Here is a 20,094-nt window from a genome sequence, read left to right on the forward strand (position 1 = left end):
TCTCAGCTGTTGCCTTGCCTCTTCTAGGTCAGTCTCATGTGTTCACACATAATTAAACATGCTCTGCACATGTGAAATCAACGTGTTAATGTCAAATCGAACGCCACTAATTCTCATCTGCAGGATGCAATGTGTGCAGCTGTTCATTCGAGTAGATCCCATCATCCCAACCTAGCTAGCTAATCCTGTTTTTTTACTTTTTTTAACAACGGCTGTTAATATCTGCCAAATCAGTGACCGTTGACAGACCTGACAGGGAGATATCACGATGTTAATAAACAAAGTCAGAATAAAATTGGAATGATCTAGTAACATGCTTGCATGGCGCCAGCACTATATCTACGCTCAAAGCAACCAAATAAATAAATAGTACTAGTATCACATCACGTACACCTACCACAAATACTCAACTTAATTTAAACCAATTAACAACTCTACGGCATGGCAACCATCGTTTTTCTTTAAAGATGAAAAAACAAGCCTTTTCTCTTTTTCTTCCAATGAATAATATTATTAATACATACCTAGGTTGGTGACTGACTGAACATGTCTCAGCTGTCTACCTCCATCATAACTACGTGTCCCTTTCACTTACTCTTGCAGCTCGATCACCTCTCTTTTTTCTTTTGTTTTGTTTAACAAGGAAACGGAGCTGATCCTACACGATGACAGCTCATAAGTATGTTCTTCTAACATGATAACATCTCTTGTTACCATGAAAATACCAAATATTGTTATCTTATCTTATCTTTAATCTTTTTTCTGGAGAAAATTATGTACTGTTGCTCTGTCCTATCTTTGTGATAAGCTGTAGTAGCATGGGCTTTGGCAGTTTACTAGTGTTATCATTTCCTTTCATCCGTCAGAAGTTCAGAATGAACACCCAAAGAGGCAAAGAGCCAAACGACAAGAGCACATGTGACAGGTGGGCCAGAGCTGTAGGTGTCCACGCATGTACTTCCCACACCCACACTTTCTCTCACACAAAAATATCCCCATGTTCATGAATGAATTGAGTAAATGATCCAAAGTCAATTAAGCACCTCATAACATTGATTTCTGCAATAAATTAAGGGGCAACAGCAGCCTCTTCAATTCAATTCTACCCCTCTACTACCACCAACTTGCAAATTGCACTGCTACCCAGTCAGTCAAGTACTCAAGCCAAGCCACTGGTAGTATAAATCAAGCGCCGTCTTGTTCATCTTCTTGGGAGCCTACCCAGTAGCTAGTACTATACTGTAGCTTTCTTTCTTTCTTTCAAGGAAAAAAAGGAGTGGTACTAGTAGCTGGGAATGATGGAGGTGGTGGTGGAGAGCAAGAAGCCATGGGACCAGTTCAAGGAGGATGTGGAGATCATGGAGGAAGAAACTGCCGCCGGGACGCTGCTCACGAGGGAGACCAAGAAGAAGCTGCTTGACTTTGGTGCCAATGGCAATGGCGCCCATGTCAACGGAGAAGAAGAAGAAGAGGAGGAGCTCAAGGCTGAGGAGGTTCTTGAAGCGGAGGACCAGCAGCAGCAGCAGCAGCACAAGAGCATCTTCTTCGATCCAACCAAAGGTGACAGGCAATCTTCTCCTCCATCTCCTCCCTTGCACTGTGTTTCAGAGATCAGATGAACATGTCCTGCTTAATTAATTTCTTTGCCATGCCATGGGGAAAAGATTAGTATATGGGGGTTCTTAGATTGAAATCGAAGTGCCCTTTTCCTCTTGCTTAATCAAGAGATTTACGACCTTAATTTCCTGATGGATGGGTGCTGCTGTATTTTCTTTGGGGAACTACTCCAACTCCTGTTTCCTAAATCCTAAGTACTCATCATCTTCCTTCTCTGTCTATCTCTGTCCACCAATAATTGATCGATACTACCTACTGTAGCTCTATTGATGGGAATGGGAGAAATCACAAGCAAGATGCAACCTAACTCTCTCATCTTGTCCGAAGATCTCTGTGTTTCTGAAAATGTTAGGAATTTAATTAAGTAGTACTGCAGGTGTTTCTGCTCCCTTAGTTTAGTTTACCTGTGCTGGGCCTGGGATGCAGTGGGTTAGTATTAAATATTATTGCATTCAGGATTCTGGAGCTTTCTTTTCTAGAAAAACACATGCTAGATACAGGGTAGGCCACAGATAGCAACATCCTCTGCCAACTCTTGCTATGATTGGGTCATAGTACAGATCCCTTTCATGTAGTCCTCACTCAAAATTGCTGTCCACAAACTCCAGGATATAGATGATGACTGACAGTGACTTGGAGGCTCCTTCATCTGCAAAGTTACTCAGGCACATGATTTGAGTTAGGAACTAGCTAGAACACTTTTGCTTTCTTTGGTTGCACACCAACTGATCTCTCTTAATTTCTGGTAGCTTTCATATCATATAGAAAAATAAAACTAGCTTTCTATTGCTTTACTGAAGGATTATGGAAGTGCCGGCACTGCGATTGGACGTACTGCTTGACTAGCCCATACGAAAACAATACCCTGAATCATCGAGGGTATCGCCACCATATTGAATGGAATCGCGAATCGTTAGTTCACAACAAGTCGTTTTACGCCTCACAGAACAAAGGTTAGTGTCGCGTCTTTTACAGACGTAGGTTTGAACAGAAGGTTACTTTCGTTAAGATTGAACAATACGGCGATATGGAAGCATATGGTAGCAATGATTTGCTTCAGTTCATCTAGCATACCTGACAACATTATCATGTTCTTGCTGTGCAAAACTGTCTCATGCCAAAAAAAAGAGAGGGAATGTTTGCTTCACAACTTTGAATTACTGTTGACATTGCTCATCTTTTGTTTTCAGTTCCTGAAATAATTACTGAAGCCATGCGATTTGGTGCTCAAAATGAAGACGCAGATGCAACTCCGACTCCAAAAGGGAAAGAGCTTGAAGCACATGAAAATGGCAATGCTCAAGAAATTAATGACACTCCAAATAACGGCAAGTTAGAAAATGGATCACACTCGAATGGTTCCCATCAAGTCTCCAATGGCAGTGACACTAAGGCAGTGCACATGTTTGAAAGGATCGGAAGATCTGAAATTAATCCAACTGAAGCTGAGATTGAAGCACATGAAAATGGCACTGGCCAAGAAGTTATTCACCCTCCAAACAACTACAAGTTAGAACATGAATCCTACTCTAGTGATTCACACCAAGTCTCCAATGGCAGTGAGACTAAGATAGCATACGTGTTTGAAACAAGAAGAGAGCAAATTTATCCAACTGAAGCTGACAAGGGTGAACATGTCACTGAGGCTAAACCACACATTGAAGAGTATGATCTCGAGAAGATTATAGATCAACAAGAAACTCATGACCTGTACTGTCCCAATTGCAACTCGTGCATAACTCGAAGGGTGATTCTGAAGAAGAGGAAAAGGACACCAAGAATACCAGATGAACCAACAAAGAAACCGCATACTGAAGAGCAGCCTTCTACTGCTGCACCTGAAAGGGATGGCCAAGAATCACCTGAAGTATTCAGATGTCTGTCATGCTTCTCCTTCTTCATTCCAACAGGTATCAGTAACATTTAGTTAAGAGGCATTTACCACTTTTGTTTCGATGATAGCTCCCTAGTTCAGTTTTTTGACAAAGCAATTGCTGTTTCAAACTTCCAGTGTACCTGTGCTTCTACACTTTTGTCGCTTGAACATTTCTATTCGGATGGACTAGCTTAACTTGTTTCTTGTCACCAGGATGTGGTTTGAACATATTCCGTATATTTGGAGGGAGAGACTTGCACCAGCAAGCTGATGTTCAGCAACCTTCTGCCCCAGAGCAGATGCCTCAGTCTGAAAATTGTGCAAGTTGGCTTCTTTCTTGTTTCCAGCCTGGAGACGGTCCAAACCAACCTTATGCAGATGCAGGTATGTGACCTATGTTCTCTGACCCAGTTAAATATATATATATCTTTATCAATTAGCTTGCAATCGATCGATGCTCTACTACAACATCAGCTGAACTATTTAACATATTGCAGGTTCAGCAACGACACCACTGTTACCTGATAAACAGAGCCTCAGTGGTACAATCACAACAGCTGCAGCTAGCACATCTGTGCATAGTCATGGTTCAATTGGAAAACCAGATCAGTCGACTGAATCATCTTCCCAGGTCCAAACCACCACTACAACCACAATTACAACTACAACGGCAACAGAAAGCACGTCGTCTACAACCACATCAGAAGCAGCTAGCTCATCATCTCACACGACGGCTGCTACAGGTGCTACTCACAACAATCTTTTATTTTAAAAATGGTGAAGGTATCATATTGTTTAGACATCTCTCCTCGCAGAATCTGAAATTTGCAAAAGCCGTGTCACTCACATGTAAGAATTGCGCTGTAGAAAATGTAGAAATATAAAATATGCCTAAGAAGAGTTGACAGAGTTTCATAGATTATAGGAACCTTCACTGTCTTTTTCATGAGAGGACAACCAGAAAATAGATATGCATGTTAATTGTAGCACCACACCTTGTGTACGACCGGTTTATCTACTAGTATCTTAATGTACTGAACTATTAATGAAAAATAAAAACATCACATGCAGGATTCCTTCAGACAGAGGTAATCGAAGCGATGACTGGTCAAATTCTTCCCCCAAAGCCTGCTGGTGTTGCCGTGACGGATGCAACTCACCTATCTGGTAAAGAAGGTATGTCTGATTAGTATGCATGAGCTACTGTTATTTTGATCTTCATTCCGATAGAGATAATTTTGTATGCTTATGTTGAAGGAACTGGAACAACAATCTTTGAGAATAGCTCCTTACCAAGCCCAGCAATTCCTACATCAGGTTTCAGAGAAATCCCAGGTGAGACAACATTTGTATCATGTATTTTATTTTGAGATCTGTAGTGACCCACTCTTCATCTGCACAAAATTCATTAAACCAAGTTTGACAGCTATGCATGTTTCAGCATTTGTTTATTTTTTCTCTACTTTTACAGAGCAAACATGAAATGTCCTGACCCTTTTTTTAATGCCTTTTGAGTTTCCTCTTTAACTGATGATCAAGTGTTTCCTTGTACAAGGTGTCATCCCAAGGGGCGATAAACTGATTCCTCAAGCAGCAGATCCACCTCGTCATCTAGTGTTACCAGTCTCTGATGCTCCCACAACTGAGAATCATCCACGTGTTCCTACATCTGGACAAAGGGATGAGTGGGATATACTGAAATCCATAGTGTATGGAGGCTTAGTCGAATCAGTTACGAGCCTCTCTATTGTTTCAGCAGCAGCAGCAAGTGGTGCCAAAACATGTCAGTTACTTCTTGCATCCACACTTTTGCTCAATGAATAGCATTACTTGACACTGGTATTATATTATTTTGAACTAATAAATCCTGTGTTTTACTTGCCTGCAGTGGATATATTCATCTTGGGCATAGCTAACCTAATTGGTGGGATTCCTCTCATTTTTCACAATGTAATATTCTTCTCTCTTGGCTGAATTTCACATTGTTTATTACGATACCAAGAAAACTTACCCATGAACTTTAAACACTAAAATACCATTCCCTTGTCGATAACAGATCTCTGATCTGAGAAACCTCGGAGATGTGAATGGCAACGATGAGCAAGTTGGCCACTACTGGTTGCAGCTTGGAAGGCGATCAAAGTTCCGGCTGCACATGTTCCTAGCCTTGCTATCATACATCATGTTTGGGCTACTGCCACCAGTCCTCTACGGACTGTCATTCCGCAAGAGTGACGACAGGGAGAACAAGATGATGACAGTAGCTGCTGCATCCCTTGCATGTGTTGCTCTGCTAGCACTCGGCAAGGCGCATGTCAGCAGATCCAGGACCTACTTCAAGACCCTCATGTACTACCTGATGATCGTCGTCAGCGCCTCTGGGCTGTCGTACGTCGCCGGTGTACTGATAACGAGGCTTCTGGTACACTTTGGGATCATTGATCAAGGCGCGTCAGCTCCTCCTGCACCTCCAAGTCTGTCATCGTCGTTCCCTTATGCAGTGGGTGCAGAAACATCTGCCTGGGCCTCATTCTGAAGTCTGAAGTTCCTCCTGTAATCTTGTTGGTGACAAAAAAGAAGACATGCATGAGTTCAAGAGAATTTCCCGAAGAAACAACCGGCTTTTGAGTTGCTAGCTGTTATTTTGTTGTAATTTTGGAGTCAATAAAGGTTGATGCTTTTCACAGCATTCTGGTGATCTTCACCACTCAGCTTTATCTGTACCGTACAGCATTATTTTCGAACATCAAGTTTGGTATTGTGCCCTTTTCTGTTGTCAAGTTCTGATGTAATGCAATAATTCAGAGGGAAGCGCATCCATTTCTGGCATATTAGCTCACATTAATACATCAAAACTATGAGAGAATATCATTTCAAAACAATTGACTGAATATCATCTTATACACCATTCAACCATTGCAATGTGCCACAAGACAACTCACAATCAATTCTCACTGCAGAATCGATGGCGACACTATTCTAGCTACATAGTTCATGTTGCCTCCTATATACAGATATCCTGAAGCTAAGACAGGCTTGGCAATGAATCAAAGACAGAAAGGCCAAACAGAAGGATGCAGTGGTATGTTCTGTTTACATCATTGCTGACTAGAACACTAAGGCAAAAACAGCTATTGCTTTTGAGCTGGCTCTCCGGTCCAGTAAGTCTTGACAGCCACAAGGATCTTCTCAGGGTTGTATGGCCCAGACTCGTGGTCCATGATTTGGCTCTTCCATCTCATGCCTTCAGAAATTGCTTGTATCTTCACTAAGATCTCCACGGTATCCCTGAAGATTACTGTTCCTTCAGGCCTCAGAATCCGGTCCATCTCCAACAGAATATATGTTATGTCACACCTGAAACCATTGTTCAACATTAGTTCAAAATTAGCTGGCAAGGGGATCTAGTTAGGCCATGGCTTAAGTAATGAATAATCATTAAGTCTCCCGCTGCTTGCTTAAGCTGAACTTTCTTATAGTAAACCAAACACAAGCATGCAGAAACACCAGAAAAGAAACACATCAAGACAAGTGCATTTCAACTGTAACAGAAAAACCTAGCCAGATGTTTGCTGAACTGAATAAGCCATGGCATGTAAGAAAAAGGAACATGTCAAGTGTGTAATTAGCATAGGTGCACAAGGAAAGTTTAACTGCACGGTCATTTCATACCTATCTTGATAAAAACTGAATACTTTATCAGCGTGGATGAGATCATATGTCCTCGGATACGTTGAGAAAGCCTCACACCAATCCTGGTATGCGCCAACGAAACCCCGTTCATAAATAACACCAAGGGTGTCATTAGAGGAGCCTTCAGGCACCACATTCATCACCCAAAGTGGATACTTCATCAGTGCAGCTGCAAAACCACCCATCCCTGCATCCATGTCCATTACGTTCCTATATCGCCCCTTAGCTAGTGGCGGAATCAGTTTCTTGTAGTAGTTCACTCTCTCTGCCCACAACTTGTTGTCCTCTTGGAATTTCTCAGGGGTAAGGCCTGAAACTGAACCTCGAGTTATTCTTGGGGGGACGGTCAGTGCTCTTTTTGGCCATTTCTCAAGAGCTCCACCAGCAACTTCTTCACTTTTCACATTTGGAAGAGGAGATATGCATGTCTCCATCTTCTTGTACCTATGTAGTTCCAAAGTCAGTTTGTTTACTGATCAAGAAAATATCAAAAGAAGGCCTTATGATGATCCTGAGGTCTAAGTATCTATGGCTGTACAAATGTGCTGCTACGTTTCTAGAATGGCGAGTTATTGTATAGTTAGAAGTTAACTGAGCCATAAGCCAGAAAAGGATTATATAATGTTCCCTAAACTGAAATTAAAGATTAAAAAAAATACTTCATTTCACTTAAGAACATATTGTTCAGAACAGTTTTAAAAGACACCAAAAAGCTAAACATGTTCAATTACTTTCTTTTTGAAAGCATAGGAAATTCAAGTGGTGTTATTTAAAGTATCAGGGGTGGTGCAAACATAACCTTGCTAAACAAAACCAGGCTCTTTACTACAGGACTACCAGAAAGAAAGAAAATCTATACTTGGACAGAAACAAGCTTGTTCTGAAAGTACAGATGACGAGCTGCTGCAAGTGTGGAACCAGTAGAATACTTGGAGATTAGCATAGCAGAACTCTTACCAAGCAGAATCCACATCACTGCTTTTGCAAATCGGTGGAGTTTCATCGGCCTTCCGATTATTAGCACATTCTATGTGGTTGATAGGTTTCTGCCATATAGCAAGATCATCTTTCTCTACCACCTTCTTCCAGCAGAGGCGCTTTGCTAAGTCCTCAATCTCATCTTGCTCTTGCTTCAGGTCATCTTCTGTTCTTTGCCACCCCTTGGAGTGCCTCTTCCAATGGATTGGAGGTCCAGAGAGGATCCAGTAGCCTCCTGGTCTAAGAACTCTGTCCACCTCAATTAGATAGATACCATCTGTCGATGAATAATCATATACCTCTGTTATACATTCACTGAACTTGCATTCGATGTAATGTTACTAAAAAGGTGTAACAACTAACAAGACATGAAAAACCTACCAAGCTTGTTCCATGGGATCAAACATCTAGAGCAGTGTGCCATGTCAAATGCTCGAGCAGGGTATGGGATTCTTTCGGTTCCCATCACTCCAATCATGGCCGGCACTCCCCGTTCTAATGCAAACTGTACCTGCGCCTCATGCGAATCCCTCGGTGCAAATGACATGGTGATGATGCCCCTCTTAAGAAGAAAAGCACCCCAACTTGCCACCTGAACAACAGCCAAATACTTTCACCATTAAACCTAAAACCCCTTAAAGTTTAAATACAACACGCAATATCATAGAAATTCATCAAGCCACTTACCCCACATCCAGTATCAAGTGCAGTTCTGATATTGCCGTCAGTTAATGGTATGAGGGCATTGATATCATCGATATAAGCATCAGCACCATGCGGGAACATTGTACCACCACCAGGGAATCTAAATCGGTCCCCTTCAACCTGAATCCAGTTCTGGACAGCTTTCTCGATGCTCAGCTCCCGGTGAGGAATGTTATCATACCAAGCATAGTCCCGACTTTGTGGCCACTTGAAGGGGTTCTTATAGTTTGGAGGCGCAGGAATCAAGCAACGGAACAGATCCTCTTTCTTAGGGCAGTGTCTCTCCCTGTACTGCATCATTGCCTTTGGAAATTTCCTTGCCCTCCTTGGATCATGGCAAGGGGTATACTCGCTGTACTTGAGCTGGCAAGGTGGGATTTTTTCCGGCGCAAGCAACGACTCATTGAAGGCCACCTGGTGGTGGGCTTGGAAATCAAGACGAGCACCTGATGGCTGCAGAGACGGGGTGCTGGAGGTACTCGGAGCAGCATCATTGCACTGGGTTTTAGTGTATATAGGGGTGGCCCTTGTATTAGAAGATGTGCCTTGCCAAGCACCAAGAATGTATGCCGTGGCACACAGGCCGATCACGCCTATCGTCAATGTCACACGCATCCTTTGGAACTCTGGATGGCGGATCCCACTCTGTTCTTTCACCATTGGACCTGCATGCAAGAAGCTGCAACTCAGCACGTATGGAGCAGTACTAACATATGGCATTGAATAAAATTAACTGAGCAAGTTGATTGAAGAAGAGAGAGACAATTGAGGCAATCAAGAATTCTGAAACATTGCCAGGATGGAATTGTGGCAACTAAATTTATTGTGGAGAAAAGAAGGCAAAGTGGAATAAAATAGCTACTCCGTATGAAGGAATGGAGATATAAGAATCTCTCTCTCTCTCATCCTTGTTCCTAAACAAAGAATGTCAGTTGTAGAAAGAGGATATCCTATCTGTCACTCTTTCTTGAAAGAACAAAAAAAATATGTAAAAATTGATGTGCAAAGAATGAGAGAACTTCAGATATAAACTAGACAGGAATGAAGGAAAAGCACAGGTGTGCCTTTCCAGCCAAGGAAAGAAGAACCTGTAAATTAAGGAATGGAGAAAGGGTTTATTTTTTTGCGGGTAGGAATGAAGAAAGGGTTAGCAGCAGAGCCACGAAACCTCACCCGGATTTTGGTGCTGGAAACTCAAATCAAATCAGAACGGACAGAAACTAAGAGAATCTCTCCTGGATTTCCTCTACACAATCGTCCCATTGCCCACGGGCACCTGGGGCGGAACAAAAATCCATCCTTTTTTTCACAGAGGGGGAGGGAGGGAGAGATGGGAAGATCCGACCGACGGCAATCCCTGCCTGGAGTTCTTCCGCAAGATCTCGGACCAACGGGGAAGCGAGATGAGATTGATTGGGTTCCTCCTGAAATCCCTCTCTTGGGCTCAGTGGCAGGGAAAGAGAAGAACTGGAAAAGGGCGAGTAGTTGGTTTGTGGTTTACCTCTCCTCCCGCAGCGAGAGACGAAGGCGGCGGGCCGGCGGCGGCGGCGCACTTTCCCCTGGGAACTGGCAGCAGTGGAGTGGCTGCAGTCTGGAGTCAAAAATGGATGAGGAATCCAGCCACGAAAGCGACGGAACAACGATGGAAGCCGGCAAGAAGAAGGCTCTCCGTCGCTCCGAGTAGTACAACGAAATTCAGTCAATCAACCTAGTAAATTTTGTTTCGTTCCAGGATTACCTCGTTTGCGGCGAGGAAGAGGACAATGAAAGAGGGAGAGGGGGGCTAATATATAAACTTTCGTTCTTCTTTTTTGATGATTTTCCCTGAAAAACTTACTCTGGGAAAAAAAATCTTGGGTATGACTTTTTAGTTTATTTGTTAAGTAACAAACACATCCTTTTGTTTTCAAAAATTAGAAAATAATACTCCAATGTGCATCTAGGGGTGGATATGTAGACCAACACGACCAGCCAACTTAACCTATCGAGTTCAAAACCCAGCTCAACCCAACTTGTTAAGTACTCGTTAAACTTGTTGCATAGCATAAACAATCTATTATGTTGGACAAATCACAAAATTTGCATGATATTATAAACTTAGCAAGCACTCAAAAACTCGACTCATTAAACTTGTTACCTTAATGAGTTGAAAAGGCCAACTAGACACTGCAAGATAGTGTCCAAGTTGGAGCCAAGATAATACTAAGTTCACGGGTTTCGTTTCGTTTCTGCATTGCATCTATTGGATAAAAAGTTGCGTTTGTAATTTTTCTTTATCTAACAGAATATTGGTCATTGATGAAGTATGCAAATATAACCGACTAATTTATGCACGACAAAGTATACGGTTACTCATTTTATGGTTTTTCGCATGGCAGCGAATGATAAATTTTTCCCTTAACAAAATTCACAGGCACAAGTTTTTTCTTCTAAAAAAACTATGCATGTTTTTTTCTTTATTTTTCAAATTTCTAAAAAAACTCATTTAATGATTTTTCCGCATGGCTGCAAGTGATAAATTTTAATGCACCCAATAGAAAATCCGTGGAGGATAATTGTCTATGTATGTTGCTGTTGCACCATATGGTTGCTGATTTGTGTTCAAACCATAGTGGCACTCCTTTTTATCCATTAATTGAATCAATACCCATTTGGCATATTAGCAGCTAGCGTGTCAACATGGAAGAACACTTTTGTTCAGTAAGTTAACAATATGATGGATGGAGATGCTGAAGAACCGGAAACTTGGAACTGGTTTTGGTTAATCCATGTGATTTATTCATTCTCAATTTGGCCATTGACCATCGATTCTAAAATTATTATACATCAATGAAAATTCTTATTTTCAAACCGTATTAGCTTCATCTTCGTTTTTAAGAAGAAAACCGCTAACCTAATTTATTTTTTGGATGTTTAAGGGGGAAAAGCAGTCTAAGAAAGAGATGCAGACATGACGGTATAGCTATAGCTATCTCCTCTAGAAGCTGAAAACAAACTCATCTAGTCATGAATGGCAAAGATGCTCCCACTATGAAATAAAAACACTAAAAAATAATTAATTAATTAATTAAACACACCAAAGAAAAATTGTTCGCCTGACCCCAATCACTGGCCCTAGATAAAAGAGGGCAATGGAGAAGGGAGAGCCAGGATGTAGATCAATCTGCGAGCAGCACAACGACTCCATTGCCATGGAGAATTACTGGCAAAGGGTAACCTGCCATTTTGCTCGCCTAATAAGAAATCGAACATAAGGGCAGCAACCACAAGATTAAAAAAAAGAATGAATCTCAAATAAGTCACCAACAGAAAGAAGAGATGAGTAGTACCAGATGGCTCCCTCGGGAGATTTATTTATAGGGACGCCGGCCAGGCCCTAACTAACTAACGAACTAACCAACTCAGTCTATCTTGAAGGCAACAAACTTTATCTAGTAACAAAACAAACCAAATCCAAACTTATAAAAGGCTTAATCTGTTGCTGCAGCCGTATACCATTGCACTTGGGCTTGGGCCTTCAGCACTATGCCAGCCTCATTTCCTTACCATACTTCACATACTCAGATGTACAGATGTACTTGTAAAAAAACACATACTCAGATATGCTCTGTTTCTCATCTCATAACTGGAAAAATCATGCCAATTGGAGTCAAGCAAGTATGAACAACATGCAACAAAAGTTGGTCACAAGACCAGGTGTGTATATACATATTTACGTACTAACAGAAGGACGGCTCAGTGCTCGCATACAAGAATTCTCCAGCATCTATGCACCAACTCCTGGGGAGTTTGCAAGGAAAACCAGCATTAATCCTGACTGTACATCTGGCTCTTCGCAAACCCCGATCGATGATGACAGAGCTGGGTGTATTTCCTTTCAACCTCTTTGTTGGATAAAACCAGCAAGTTCCTGCACCACTTGACTGCGACCATTACTCGGCTACAGGAATCAAAGACGATTTTCAGGTTTCATCACCCTGCAGGCATAACACACAGAAGATAAGATTTCGACAAGCCCTTCCGGGAGTATTTCCAATCACATGATAATTTAGTTACTTGGTTGCTACAACACTGGTGATGAGCTATGCTTAAAATTCATCAATAGTTTCTACCTTGTTCTGTCTTATGTTCCAACAGACTATCCCAGCGGCTTTTGAGGATCTCATATGCGTCTGGACATGGAATAGCTATTACAGAGGAGCTGCCGTTAGTTGGCAGCTCGATCACCAGACCCAACCGTAGCAGCGTCTCCATAGCTTTGTCGATAGGCATTTCAATCTAAAAGAAAATCAGAAGCTCGCTTAATGAATTCATGACAGACAGAAAACACAATGAAAGGTATCAACTCCCACCTTCGCCTTAAATTTCTCGTACATAAACTGCTCGCAGGCATCTCTGATGCTTGCGCGAGATGACACCTGCATGGAAAAAGAATCAATAAAACGTGACTAAAGTATCGTGTAATGAAAGGAAGCATGGTTTCCAAAGAAAAGCAAGCATGCATACCTGATACTTCTTTCTGCAGAGCAACATAGCATATGCCAACAGTGCTTCCTTATACTGTACAGAAAACAATCATGGAGAGAGTTCCCTTGCTCAAATACAGAGTGACATGCACAAAACTATGCTTTTGACTGTCCATTGAATGTTACCTGTTGTTGCTCAGAAGCATCGAGAAGAAAGTAAACTGAACCAAAGCCACTTGCTAATGTCTTTTCATAGAGCGTCTTATTGACCAGAAGCTGGAAAAGAGATATATTTGTGAACTTCAAATTCCTATGCAAACATCGAAATAATGTAAATGATTCACCTGGTATCTATCTCTGGTCTGTTTGTAGCCTAGTGTCACACGGAACACAAGTATTGCAAGTGCAGTAAAAGCAGCTATATCAAGAAGAAAAGCTGACCTGCATTGTCATAGAAGATATAAAAAAAGGTTACTTGTTTTGTTAATATAAAAACGAAAATCCCTAGAATTACTGATACGAAAGAACTACATACTTACGGGGACGAGGCTAAACTCTCAAATTTGTAGTTGACAACATATGCCAACAATCCTATTACGGTAGCTATATCCAGCCGTACCTTTATTAAAGAAAAAACTATCAACAAACCGAAGTGCAGGACAGAAAAAGAATAGTTCAATTATTATTTCGGATAAAGAGATAATAACATAAAATATTGATCAGAGAATTACTGTATCAAGGATGCGGAAGGACAACTTCTTGTGAGGAAAAACCACCTACAGACAAAGTTCAGATGTTGTTAGTATAGTTTTTGCAATATCCTCTTAATGCAAAAACACACACTTCTCTTTCATTTTCTCAAAAGACAAAAGTGTTATGATGCCGATATATATTCTGAACAGTGCAGAGGCTTTTTCAGGTTGTTGGCTGTATCAGCACTTAAACTGTATGTTTTACCCAAATTTTCCATCTAAGTACCATAAAAGATACTCAAATGATTTTTCCACAAGTCTGAGAAACTGAGACTCTTACTGGCAAATCTGGGATGGGTATTTTCTCGTAAATTTTCAACTGTGGCGGTAGCATCTCTGATTTGCCCCTCTCATTGCTTTCAGTAGCATCATCAGAATAAAGTATGATCAGTTCTTGAAATGCTGGTTCCTGGCAAAGAACAAAATGGAATAATGTATCTTCTTTGCAAACTATTTTTTTAAAGTAACATTTCTGCATATTATTGGCATCACATAGCAAATACAAAGACAATAACACATGGTTATCTGAATACGGTCAGTGTTTTGCAATGAAAATATGTCTTGTGAATTTGGGGGCAAAGGTTGTGTGCACGTAAACTGTGTCATCTGAACCGTCTCGTCTGGTTTGGTCTCATCATGCAAGGTGTTCCATGTCCATATATAAGACTACATAGAGGTAGAGCACACCAGTCCTATTTGTGCATGCGATGGAGAATTTGAGCATATGACAATGCCCAAGCATTTAACAAATTAATATGAAACCACTCTACCCTCTCTTGACATGGCGAATACTCTACATAGATGGACATTTTATGTTCATCACCAACTAGTAAGAAAGGGGTGTTCAGAAATCAAAATACAGTTTCCCAGATACCTGCAGAGTAGACTTGCCAAATAGAATGGCAAAAGAAGCTTTAACTATCTCCCAAACATTGTTGTCACAAGATTCTATGCTTGCTGGCTCCCATATATTTGCAAGGGTAATTCTAGGCAGGAAATTAGGCCTGTAGAAAAAGCAGGATATATTTCATAAAGTTCATGGACACTGAATGGTGAAGTACCAAAGTAAGCACACCAAATTAACAGGGAAATATTATTCAGATATAATTTGCCAAGCAACAATTTTAGTGTTAATCATAGCAAACTTCTTTCAAGAACTACATTTCCAAAAAGAAAGAAACCGAGGAATAAGGGCAACAGCAGTACTTCTAGACTTCTGGGGCTTGGAAGGATGTGGACTAGGCTTCGAAAAATATGGAAGTTTATAATAAGCACATGGTTATGAGGTTCTTGGACAAACCTTAAGGCTGCACTAGTACTAGTGAAGATATAGATTAGCAAAAGGGATATAAAGCAGAAGTCAAAGAATAGAATAAGAAAACCAACAACTATTTGGGATCTAACCTCGCAGAGCCTTCAAAATGTTTTGTTTCAACATCAGAATTTATCGTTGCTTCTGGCAGAGAAGGGATTAATCCTGTCCACGTAAGCAGTCTTCTTAGAAGTCTGCCACGAGGACCAACAGGTGACAGAAAACCTTCATAACGAGAAACTGCTCTCTGTGCAGCAATCCAAATAGGAAGATCTGCGTCTGGCAATTGATCAGAAATAGGCTTGTCCCATGATGAGTTTTCTATCAACAACAGTGAATTCTCTGCATAAGTTTGCTCTTTCAGCCAGAGCTTCAGTTTGTCAATCCAGATCTGAAACCCCTGGCTCCCTGTTGATCTTTTCAATGCCTGGTAATAACTAAAATAATCACATAAAATTAGCTAAGTTGCTTATTCGATTAAATTAGGCAAAGCTCTCACCTTTGTTTCAACAACAAAAGTAGCTAAAAGTTCATAAGTACATGCCGAGTCATAAACAGGTCTAGTAGTCTACGATTGTGAGTTAAGACAAGTTATAACATGACTATCAATACAACATTTCCTAGATGTGGTGTAAACTGCAGTACACAAATCATCACACTATTTATATGCTATCCTAACTTGGATGTTCTGGACAGTTCAGATTGAATTGATCTAAACGAGTAAATCTATAAATAACTTAAATTGGAACACAACTGCATGTGACGCGACAAGATATAAAAGAATGTGACCAAATGAACTTATCAGGACGGGAAGATTGACTGACCTCATTGATCCATTTCCCCAGTTTGGCCAAGGGTTTGGATAGGCTGAAGAAAATATTTTGTAATAGTTTTGACTGTAGGTAATCAAGTTTCTCTACCAACATTAGACCTTTCTGGCTCTCAGTTGCATACCCACGCCTGCAAAGATCAGGAAATCAGGAACTAGTCATATGGGAGCTCCATTTTCCATTTGTGTCTGTGTTCAATAGATTGATAACAAAGCTAGGACCGAAACTCACCGGAATATTATCGCATTAGATTCGGCTGCCTTTTTCCAATCAACGTAAACCGGCAACGTTAAGATATAATCGCTGTTTAACGAGTAGGTCAATAGCAGATCTTGCGCGGAGAGTTCTTCGAACTGAGCATTGCGCAGAAGGTTCATGAAGGCACGCTGGAAATGAGTTGCGAAAGCAACTCTTTTTTTTTTCATCACACAAGTAGTGAACCATGATTAGCTGCTAGCAGTGCCAATTTAATTAGATGGTTCATGATAACTAAGTATGGAACTCTTTAAGTTTGGGTGGTAAATTACCTGGTGGGAGAAACAGGATCCGGGGACAACCCGAGTAGAGTTCTCCAGTCCAAGCTTCTAGAAAGAAACGATGTCCCGTCGGCATCCAGCTGGGTCATACTACCAAATAAGCCAGAGCTCTTGCCGTTCACCGCGGCCGCCGCTTGGCCACCGCCGGAGACTGGGGGGCTTTTTTGTTCATCCTGCTCCTCCTGATTTGGTTGCGTGAGCGTGTAATAGGCGCGCATCTCCTCCAGCACTTCCTTGTGCTCAGCGTGCAGAACGGCGTCCAAGCACCTGCATCACAAGAAGAAGAAGAAATCGCAAGCTCTGTAAAATTCCCCATTTCTATCATTTCTTCATGGTGGTCTGGATAGAGGGTGGTGTACTTGCCTTGAGAAGCGCTTGAATTCCGCGGCGGCGGCGGTTTGGGGCTGGGAGGAGGGGAATAGGGAGAGGACGGCGTCGAGGAGCGCCGCCTTGGGGACAGCGATGTAGCGCTGCCGCGGCACGCTGATGCCGGAGATGCCTCCCTGCTTGTTATTACTACCTCCCTTCTCCTCTTCTTCGTACTGCTCCTTGTTCTGCTCTTCTTGCTCCTCGCCTTCGCTGGCATAGGAGGAGGGGTCCGGGCCGGAGTCGGAGCGGAGGGGCTCGAATCGGACGGGCGAGAGGTTGCCGACGGAGCAACGGGCCGTGGCGGAGAAGGAATAGGAGGAGGTGTGCTTAGTGGTAGCATACGCCGCCGTCGACGGCGGCGTGGAGAAGGAGGAGATCGGGATGGCGGGCGCCGGCGGCGGCTTGGCGCGCAGCAGGAGCATCCTTTCCTCGGTCGCGCGCCAAGGAAACGGAAACGGGTGGCGCGCAGCCGGATAACGCCCCCTCGCGGAGGCTGCCACGTGGGCCCTTTCTAGCGAGCTCGAAATGGGCCGGAGAACAAAAGCCTGCGGGCTCTCGGCCCAGTAAATATGCTCTGGTGGAAAGGCCAGAGAGAGGCCCAGAGCCAGAGGGCATCCACTTCTTCTGTTCCGTCGTCGGCTCCAGGCTCCGGCGGGCCGCACCGGCGATCTGATCTGCTCTCCGCCGGCCGCGCTCCCTCCATCGCCGAGGTACGCTTCTCTTCCTCTTCCCCTTCCCCTCTCCTTCGCTCTCTGAGTTAGTCCTGCTCGTGCCGCTTAGCCCCTCCTCCCCTCTGCTCACCTCGACCGCCGCCGTACGCTCCGCCGCAAACCGCTGCCACCTTCCCACGCGACCTCGCTTTCTTCCTCTCTGCTGCCCCTCCGCTGAACGGCGCCTACGCGTACTCCTTGTTCCATCCGCGCTCTCGCCGCCGTCATCACTCGCAGCTCAGTGAAGGCCTGGATCTCTCAAGACCTAAAGCTTATCTACTTTCTGCTCTGTCACTGTATTGCAATTGCTAGTCGAAATTCCGTCTGTTTCTGGTGTCGATGTGCCCCCCTTGTTGCCTCTAGTATATAGAGGCATTGTTACCATGGACACCGTTCAGTTTGCTTAGGATTAATTGCACAGTTCCAGCGGTCATGTTCAATTTGGTTGCAATATACTGTATGCGCTAACTGAAACCGGCTTCAGAATCTCAAATGCTATCCCTCGTTTACTTGTTCCGCTACACAGGATTTAACCTAGTGCGACTTATTTATCATATCCACGAAATCCATGTTACTTTCCAAGTTAGCGAAGCAGATCTTGTGTTACGATTTTTGGTGGAAAACAATCATGTTATATACTTGCTGGTTTCCTTTGCCAGTAATTGATCTTTAGTAAACCAAACTTGTCGTGTATCACACTGAATGATTGTCTATATCTCCTGTTCACTGCAGGGCCTTGCTTCACATCTCAAGTAGGATTCATGAGTGGCGGCCCTGCAGCAAGCGGTGGCCTACGAGCAGCGCTCTCGTACTGTGTCCAGCAAGTCCGCAGCTATGACTACCACAACTATCTCTGCCTCCTCCACCTGCCTCCATCCATGCGCAGGGCTGCATTCACCTTCAGGGCCTTCAATGTCGAGACAGCAAAGGCCATGGACGTCGTGTCGGACCCTAGGAAAGGCCTCATGCGCCTCCTGTGGTGGAAGGATGTGATCGATAAGATCTACGCAAACAAGCTGGTCGAGCACCCCGTTGCCCTGGCGCTCTCTTCAGTTCTCTCCGAGCAGAAGATCAGCAAGCATTGGCTCAAGAGGTCGCTGGAGGCAAGGATCAATGATGGAAACCGGGATGAGTATGCCATTCCAGAGACAATTGCAGAGTTGGAGAGGTATTCGGAAGACACCCAATCTACCATCCTTTACATGACATTGCAAGCTGGTGGGATACAGTCCACCATTGCTGATCACGCCGCCTCGCACATTGGTAAAGCTAGTGGGTTGCTGTTGCTTCTCAAGGCACTGCCTCACCATGTAAACAAGCAAGGGAAGATACCATACATACCTGCAAGTGTGGCTGAGGAGTGCGGTCTGCTTAGGCAGGAGGGTGATCGATCAGAGGTCAGAATGGGCGATGCACTCCCGGATGCAGTTTTCAAGGTTGCATCTGTTGCCGAAGCTCACCTGCAGAAAGCGCGGGAGCTGGCCTCATCTTTGCCAGCACAGGCAGCCCCAGTGCTCCTCCCAGCCGTGCCGACCCAAGTTCTTCTGGACTCCCTACGATGCCGTGAATTCAACGTCTTCGATTCACGCTTGTCCAAGGGAGTCCATGGCATATCTCCTCTGTGGTACCAGCTAAAGCTCAGCTGGCACGCATGGCGAAACAAGTACTGAATTCATCCATAGAGTGCAAGTTGTGTTTGTCAAAAGCTCGGATCAGTGTGTTTTAGCTCAGACTAAATCCGGAGTATCAGTTTACCAAAATGTAATAAGGTTGGTGGAAGAAAAAAAGACTCTGCATTGCCATTGCTGCAACTTTCTGTCTCTGAGAAATTATGTAGTGGCTTCTTCCTTCTTGTGATTGTTTGTTTTGTTTGTAACCCAAATTTTACATGAGGTGGATGCATGTCTTCTGTTGAGTTTGTTCTTCAGTTCTTTCCCTTGCCCAGATTAAGTATACTCAATTACTTGTTGCTGATGATTAAGCGAGTAATTTAATTTAGGCAAGGAAAACAAGTTCCTCATTGTAACAATAACTAGTGTATATACCAAGTTACCAACCTCATATTTGGCTTGCAGCAACTATATTTGACTTCATTATGTCAGCTACAGTTAGGTAGGATGGCACATCTCACTTTGCTTTTTCTATGTTGCTTCTATTTGCATATTTGTATGCCTCAGAAATAAGTAAATAACGACAAGTTTTGCACTGATCCTGTTCTTTGAATCTGTGCTTCAACTGTTGTTAGATCCA

The 20,094-nt window shown here is 42.9% G+C and overlaps 4 protein-coding genes across 7 annotated transcripts; 2 read left to right on the top strand and 2 right to left on the bottom strand.

Annotated features, from left to right (window-relative positions):
- Nucleotides 1-1,026: 1,026 nt before the first annotated feature.
- LOC100820938 (membrane protein of ER body 2) lies at nucleotides 1,027-6,309 on the top strand. 2 transcript variants are annotated; one of them, XM_010229836.3, is made up of 10 exons: nucleotides 1,027-1,560; nucleotides 2,418-2,570; nucleotides 2,808-3,527; nucleotides 3,707-3,877; nucleotides 3,991-4,236; nucleotides 4,565-4,669; nucleotides 4,751-4,828; nucleotides 5,049-5,276; nucleotides 5,382-5,443; nucleotides 5,550-6,309. In XM_010229836.3, exons 1-10 carry the CDS (start codon nucleotides 1,296-1,298, stop codon nucleotides 6,027-6,029), a joined length of 2,508 nt encoding a protein of 835 aa, XP_010228138.1. In that variant the 5' UTR covers nucleotides 1,027-1,295; the 3' UTR covers nucleotides 6,030-6,309. The 2 variants fall into 2 exon arrangements, with proteins under 2 accessions (XP_010228138.1, XP_003557271.1); XM_003557223.4 differs by lacking the exon at nucleotides 2,418-2,570 and having other exon boundaries at nucleotides 1,031-1,560.
- A 40-nt stretch (nucleotides 6,310-6,349) lies between these two features.
- LOC100821431 (probable methyltransferase PMT17) lies at nucleotides 6,350-10,630 on the bottom strand. 3 transcript variants are annotated; one of them, XM_014896676.2, is made up of 7 exons: nucleotides 10,371-10,630; nucleotides 10,231-10,293; nucleotides 8,852-9,534; nucleotides 8,546-8,756; nucleotides 8,144-8,441; nucleotides 7,166-7,630; nucleotides 6,350-6,850 (listed from the first exon to the last, which is right to left on the bottom strand). In XM_014896676.2, the coding sequence occupies exons 3-7, from the start codon at nucleotides 9,527-9,529 to the stop codon at nucleotides 6,625-6,627; spliced, it is 1,878 nt and encodes a 625-aa protein (XP_014752162.1). In that variant the 5' UTR covers nucleotides 9,530-9,534; nucleotides 10,231-10,293; nucleotides 10,371-10,630; the 3' UTR covers nucleotides 6,350-6,624. The 3 variants fall into 3 exon arrangements, with proteins under 3 accessions (XP_014752162.1, XP_003557272.1, XP_024312337.1); XM_003557224.4 differs by lacking the exon at nucleotides 10,231-10,293; XM_024456569.1 differs by lacking the exons at nucleotides 10,231-10,293; nucleotides 10,371-10,630 and adding an exon at nucleotides 10,043-10,196.
- A 1,817-nt stretch (nucleotides 10,631-12,447) lies between these two features.
- On the bottom strand, nucleotides 12,448-17,596 carry LOC100840178. The gene is made up of 15 exons (XM_010229841.3): nucleotides 17,129-17,596; nucleotides 16,757-17,032; nucleotides 16,461-16,640; nucleotides 16,224-16,359; nucleotides 15,492-15,826; nucleotides 14,962-15,091; nucleotides 14,368-14,496; nucleotides 14,067-14,111; nucleotides 13,875-13,954; nucleotides 13,680-13,776; nucleotides 13,522-13,611; nucleotides 13,376-13,429; nucleotides 13,222-13,287; nucleotides 12,982-13,147; nucleotides 12,448-12,846 (listed from the first exon to the last, which is right to left on the bottom strand). Exons 1-15 carry the CDS (start codon nucleotides 17,554-17,556, stop codon nucleotides 12,842-12,844), a joined length of 2,217 nt encoding a protein of 738 aa, XP_010228143.1. The 5' UTR covers nucleotides 17,557-17,596; the 3' UTR covers nucleotides 12,448-12,841.
- Nucleotides 17,597-17,695: 99 nt separating this feature from the next.
- On the top strand, nucleotides 17,696-19,821 carry LOC100821737 (NADH dehydrogenase (ubiquinone) complex I, assembly factor 6). Its single transcript, XM_003557225.4, has 2 exons — nucleotides 17,696-17,844; nucleotides 18,577-19,821. The coding sequence occupies exon 2, from the start codon at nucleotides 18,606-18,608 to the stop codon at nucleotides 19,512-19,514; it is 909 nt and encodes a 302-aa protein (XP_003557273.1). The 5' UTR covers nucleotides 17,696-17,844; nucleotides 18,577-18,605; the 3' UTR covers nucleotides 19,515-19,821.
- Nucleotides 19,822-20,094: the final 273 nt, after the last annotated feature.

Source organism: Brachypodium distachyon, chromosome 1 (genome assembly GCF_000005505.3).
Source record: "Brachypodium distachyon strain Bd21 chromosome 1, Brachypodium_distachyon_v3.0, whole genome shotgun sequence".
In the NCBI taxonomy this organism is placed as follows: domain Eukaryota; kingdom Viridiplantae; phylum Streptophyta; class Magnoliopsida; order Poales; family Poaceae; genus Brachypodium; species Brachypodium distachyon.